This window comes from Nesoenas mayeri, assembly GCF_963082525.1.
Source record: "Nesoenas mayeri genome assembly, chromosome: 13".
In the NCBI taxonomy this organism is placed as follows: Eukaryota; Metazoa; Chordata; class Aves; order Columbiformes; family Columbidae; genus Nesoenas; species Nesoenas mayeri.
In genome coordinates, this window is record NC_137550.1 from 5,161,674 (window position 1) to 5,167,673 (window position 6,000).

Genomic DNA, 6,000 nt, shown 5'->3' on the forward strand with positions numbered 1-6,000 from the left:
AAAGGAAGCAAGTGGGACAGAGAAGAGGGGTAGTATTTTTAAGAGGTTTAACAACTCTCTTACTGTATGAAATTATACGTTCAAATGCTGCAATCTGCTGAAACCAGCCATACTACAGAATTTCAAAATACTCTACAACTGTAAGAGACAAGTTCAACATCTTAGAATTTGCAGTGGTTTTGTCTTGGTCTTATGTTCACTGAAAAAAACATGTCCAAGCACTTACAATTTTATATAAGAAAAGACCAGAACCCCTTGATTAGAAACTTTTGAGGTTAAACTAAACAGAGGCCTGATGTGTTCCTTGAGATCGAGTTCTTGGCTATCTTCTCCATCTGAGTTTTAGGCCTTGTTGCTCCTGTCCAAGCTGTGCTCCATCCCTCGTGTGGCTCCTGCTCTACATGCTCTGAATTACTAAACCTCTGCTACTTACTTGGTGCTGTGTCATATTGCCGTGTTGCTAGAAAAACTCTTCCAAAGTTCGAGTGCAATTACCAGACTGTCATATCCGTGCCACGCACTGCTGAAAGCCGTCTCATTAGCTGCTAACGAAGAAAAGAGCCCTTGTTAGTAACTGGCCATGAGATTACTGTGCTGGCTGCCTACATGGCTCATCTGCTGGTGATACAAATGCAGAACTTGAAAAGTAATGGTATCGCTGAGCTTGGTGTTATTTCTGCTTTTGGCACTCGGAAACTAAGTTTCTCTGAGTTTGTTTCTGTAAGCACACGCACATATGAGGGCAGAAGCTGAGATTTTGTGATTTACTGGAAACAAAAGATGGGGAAAGGCTTTCCCAGCAGATGGTTGAGTCTGAAGCTCCATACCTTTCTATTCTTATAAAGAACTAAAACACTTATTCAATAATTCAGTGTCAGTAGGCTTGAATATTTCCTAAGCAGGAACCACTATGTTATCTCCCTGTCAGCTCAGACTGACAATGGCAAACCAGCATCTGCATGGTTTGTATTCAGTGAACATACTCTTGTCCTTGGCTGTTTCTACACATTAGAAATCCTATTTTCTGTACAAGATTTTAGGTCTATTAGCATGGACCTGGAAATACTTGACATACCTGCAGGGGTGGAGAAGAGGCAATAAGAAAGAGCAAGAGAAGAACAGAGAGCAAAGCAAACTCCATTAATACTGCTGCTCTCAGAAACTGCATTTACTGTCCATGTTCCTCTGTGAGTCTAGAGGAAACCATGCCCTGCTCACCATGGTATTTTTTTCTCTTTCACTGCTCCGTTTGGAAAATATTTACAGATAAATGGAAAGGAAAAGTTTTACTGGACAACTAATAAACAGGCAAAGAAGTAGTTTTACTCACTGTGGTCATTCAGTTGGATGACTAAGCCCAAAACCCCAAGAACTGACTGCAGCCCAGGTCTTTTTTTCCATGGCAGCGAAGGATCCTTGTCTGCGGTTTTGTGATTGCTGTGGTGCAGGGGCCTGGCTGCAGCTTCCTTCCCGCCTGCTCAGCACCCCTGTTTGCAAAGGAGTTTAGTTCAGTTTTTCAGTTGGGTTTGTTGTTTTTCTTCAGGGATTTCATCCACAGTAGAAGGTCATGCAAACTGTTCTCTGCTTTTTTTCTTTTCTCCTGAAAAATAAGAGACCGATTCAAACAACTTTGCCCCAGCATTGCGAGGTCGATTTATTGTTTATGGCACTGTATTTTCCGTGTGTTGCTGCATCCAAAGCTCAGCCTGGCTCTGATCTCACTGAGCCGCTGTTTCCATAGCCAGGCCGGTGCGGGGCTCAGCTCCTGCCGGCTGCAGGACTCGGACTCAACCCTTGCGCAGAGCCGTGCGGCAGCACCTGGGTCTGGCTGCTCGGCTCTACCTCACCTTGAGTTCAGCAACTCCTCCTTCATATAAATTGGCAAAGTGGGACTTTCCAGTTTATTAATTCATCTCTGCTGCCCATACTCTCTGCACTATGTAGTGCTGGGGTTTATTTTTTAAATTGCATGAATAATTTACACGTACCAATAGAACAAATTTATCTTTGTTTTCTCATTATGTAGCAGATCCCAAATTTCCTTCCTTCTAATGACTTTCTCCTCCAGCTCACACTGTGCTGAAGTCGCCTGAGCAAACCCAAGCTGTAGCTGGATTTGCACACCAGCATTACCGAGGCACATTTCTCTATGTGAGTTGTGAGGGTACACGTGGAAATTTTGTTTTAAAGTAGTTTTATGGAAATACAGCTGCATTACTGACTTAAAGATATTACAAACAAAGCCTCACAAAAGATTCAGGAAATTCAGAGATGCTGAACAGGCTGAATTAAAAATGAATAAACATGCAGATGATACTTATTGCTTTTGGATTTGTCCTTTATACACACATTAAAACCTTGAAAGAAAAAGACGAATAATGATATTGTTGCTAAAAGAGTGCAAGAGATTAATGTATCCCCTGGACTAACAATGCAGGGAAGACAGCACCATCCTGAGGGAAAATTACAATTATTAACATAGGCTCTGGCTCCCTGAGAAATGGTGAGATCTCCACTTGTGTTATCCATTGTGGAGGGAAAAAAAAAATCCTTTCTAAATGTCTTGCTTATTAAGCCAGTCATGCATTTCACTGTAGGTTGTAAAGCAGTATAACATGCACAGGGGGCTCATAAGCATATTTTAGTGTTAGGGAATATCATTTATACAGTTTTTATATTGTCAATATTACCTCTAGAGAATGAGATTAGGCTTTAAACTACTGTAAATCTACGCTTTTGCTCACCTTTGTATAATTTCATTTTTTAATAGAATGAAGCCCACATAAATGAATAGTTGATTAAGGGATAAACCTAATAAAAGAATACATTTATTGCACACAGATTTATTCAAATCTTTGCAATAGAATACAGTAAAATGCTATAAAATTGTATGTTACTTACTGTCAGCTACACTGAGGAGATGCTGAATGTTCTTCAAAAAGATGAATTTTACAACATCATGTTGTCTCTCATGTATAAGTGGTAGTACCGATGCTCCTAACGCTTTAATTCCTCACAGGTAGTTGCTGCATGATGGGGTCAATGCCATGGAGTTAAGTTTATTGCATAGCAACAAAACAAGTATTTTAATTTCTGGAGAATAATTGAGAGCTTTATAAAAAAGGAAATATTTAACTATGTTTACTGGTCAATAGTATCTCCTGGGTGGCTGCACTTTGCTTGAGCTTTGGCATTTACTTTCTCTCCTGCAAGTATTCCATAGTCCTCCATTGAACTTTCCTTGAGAAACAAGGGGAACAGGAAGGAAAAATCCAAACATGACTCCAAGTTTCCATAGTGTCCATCAGCCACTATCTATGTATATGATTTTTTGAAGGCAGTGGTGCTGACATGCACATTCTGTCAGTGGCTCACCTTTTCCAGAAGTACAAATTCAATATCGGCTAAATCACCTGCAGCCTGTGATAGGAAGATATCATGTACAACTTCCTAATAAGCTGATGGAGAAATAGAAAAAGCAAACCGCAGTGTTCAGTATTTCTGTTTCTACTTGCCCCTTCCTCAGGATTGAACGTTTGGCCCACAAAGTTTAAGACAATAATTTTAATCAGCCAAAGGTCTGAAACTAATTTTAGTCACTTCTTTAGGGGTTCCCATGCCCCCAGATTTTCCAGATGTTACGTCCCTGGCTCTTTGATCTTTATTCTTGTTTGCATCCAAAATATGTATTAAATCAGCTATGTTTGGAGAGTCTGAGCCTCCTTAAAACCATGAAAAATTCAATTACTAATTAGCTGTTTCCTGTTCCTAATGAAGTGAACATGTCGGATTTGGATTAAAATTCAGCTACTGCTCTTCTCTGTTTATGGTTCCAGATGTTTTTGTTTTATCTAGGAGGTTACTTTGACAGCTACTGCTAAATGATAAATCACTCATATTATAGCTGAAATGCATTTTGAAATTGAAATGTGGCAAACTTTGAGATTGCTCCAAGGATCAGCGTCAGTTAGCAGGTCAATACTTGTTCTTTCCTTATGAGTGTTTAGTATTGGCATATGTAAAACAGGAATGGGGGAGATGTCAACATTATACAAAATGCTTCTCAATATTATCATTTCGCTATCATCTCCAAGATCAGTACTTGCGTGTTTAGCTGGGTGAATTCATGATTCATTGTATAATGAATAAGAATATGGATTCTTGTTAGCTTTAGTTTCTGTGGGCATTTTAATATTTATTTATTCTGTGGCTTAAGCTTACCTAATGTGAAAAATCACAGTTGATAGGTACTATAACTAGGAATATTTTTATGAAGGAAATAAGTGGCTTACTACTTGTTTCCCTAAATAAAGAAAAATAATTTTAAAAGAAATGTGGTGGTTTCTAAAGGAAAGAATAGCTTTCCAAGAACATATATTGATTTGCTTCTATTACCGTTTTTAATGCAATTTTGTTTTACCACCCTGTTGTGGAAGGTTTTGTGCCTGTGCTAACGGTGTGCTGTGGTGCCGTGTTCCCTGCCCTGTCTCGCAGAGGCGAGCAATGCAACACAGGCTGCCTTCTGGAAGAAACAGAAGGAAAACGAGCGTTCCATTAAAAAGCAAATGCCATAAAGGAAGAAAATCCAAATCTGAGTATTTGCAGGCTCTGCTCACCCGTCTGAGCGCCCAGCCCCAAATGCTGGGTTGGAAAGCGGTTCGTGCTCTGGGACCGGCTTGTTTCTGGGCCGCATTCACCTCTCGAGGGCTCTGCAGCGCTTTTTCCTCCGTAAGGCGAACTCCTGTGCCGGACAGTTTGTATCACTCATAGGGCTGGTAATGTCACTTTAGAAACCAAAAAATAAATTAAAAATCCACAAACAAATAGGAAACACACCTAAGCTTCAATTAATTATAAAAATGTGTAACTGTGTAAATGACCTATTTTCTTATCTTATTTTTTTCTTCCAGAAAACAGAACGTACATCAAACCTACTATTATGTACTGAAGGAAACACCTATTGTTGAAAAATGTATAATGATCACTATTTGAAGACTATATAGTTCATGAAATACGTCCCTTCCAACCTTTGATGCCTTCAGTACTGTGTGAAGAACAGGATTTGTAGCATGAAACTTGAAGGACAATTTCAAGCAATTTACTGTTGCTGCATCGAAAACTGCCGTATTGTCATTAAGAAATATTGAGACTTTTTACAAGCTTACCATACCAAACCAAGCCTGTTGCAACAGATCATTTTTAGGTCCCTGGAGATAGAAAGGAGTTTTAGTATTTTTAAGCACACACAGGAATTATTCCCCTTTTCCCCCCAAAAAATGAACTTTTTTTTTTCCCTGTGGAGGTAGCTATTACTGTATAGCAATGGCACAATGATTTTAAGCCACAAAGGTCCTCACTGGCTGTACATCATACAAGTCCAGTTTATCACTGAAACTGTTCAACATGGAGCTGTTTCGATTGTGTTTATAAATTAAGCTTTGTTTACTGAAGCAGATACTCGATATATATTACGTTTTAAAAAGAAATGTGTGTACATTTTTTAAAAGAATGATGTAAAAATTGTCCTTTCATTAGATGACCAATTCAAAAGTGTGAGCTAAACCCTAACAGCTGACGTAATATGAGGATTATAATTGATGCTTTTTTTATGCTCAGTTCAGCTTGGCTTTTGGTCTTTTAAAATGAAAAACTGAATATGCAGTAGAGTGTTAGATAATGGAAACTTTTAAGTATGGTTTCTCTGTTGTACCATATTAAGTTAAAGTACACATTCTTTGTTAAAAATGTTCTTGCTAAAAATACAGTATTAAAATTTTTTTTGTTTGACTTTGGAAATCTTTTAAGATCTTTTTTTGACTGTGAATTCCCATCGTTATTGTACTAATGCAAAACAATATTTTGCACTATTAAAAATACTTGAAGAAATTACTTAATAAAGAGGGTGGGTTGGTGTTAAAAATCTTCCTAATGATTGTATGTTCCAAATTCTGAACTTCACAATTGCAACATTCCGTTCCAACATACATGACTGAAAGCTGG

At 38.4% G+C, this 6,000-nt stretch overlaps 1 protein-coding gene across 1 annotated transcript in view; it reads left to right on the forward strand.

Annotated features, from left to right (window-relative positions):
• The window catches only part of DACH2 (dachshund family transcription factor 2), a gene marked incomplete at both ends in the record, with an annotated part of 249,493 nt that extends 244,545 nt beyond the window's left edge, over positions 1–4,948 (forward strand). Inside the window, one exon of the mRNA XM_080352352.1 lies at positions 4,911–4,948. Within this exon, the coding sequence (XP_080208478.1) occupies positions 4,911–4,948 (38 nt within the window). The remainder of the gene's footprint in view (positions 1–4,910) is intronic.
• Between the last annotated feature and the right edge of the window lie 1,052 nt (positions 4,949–6,000).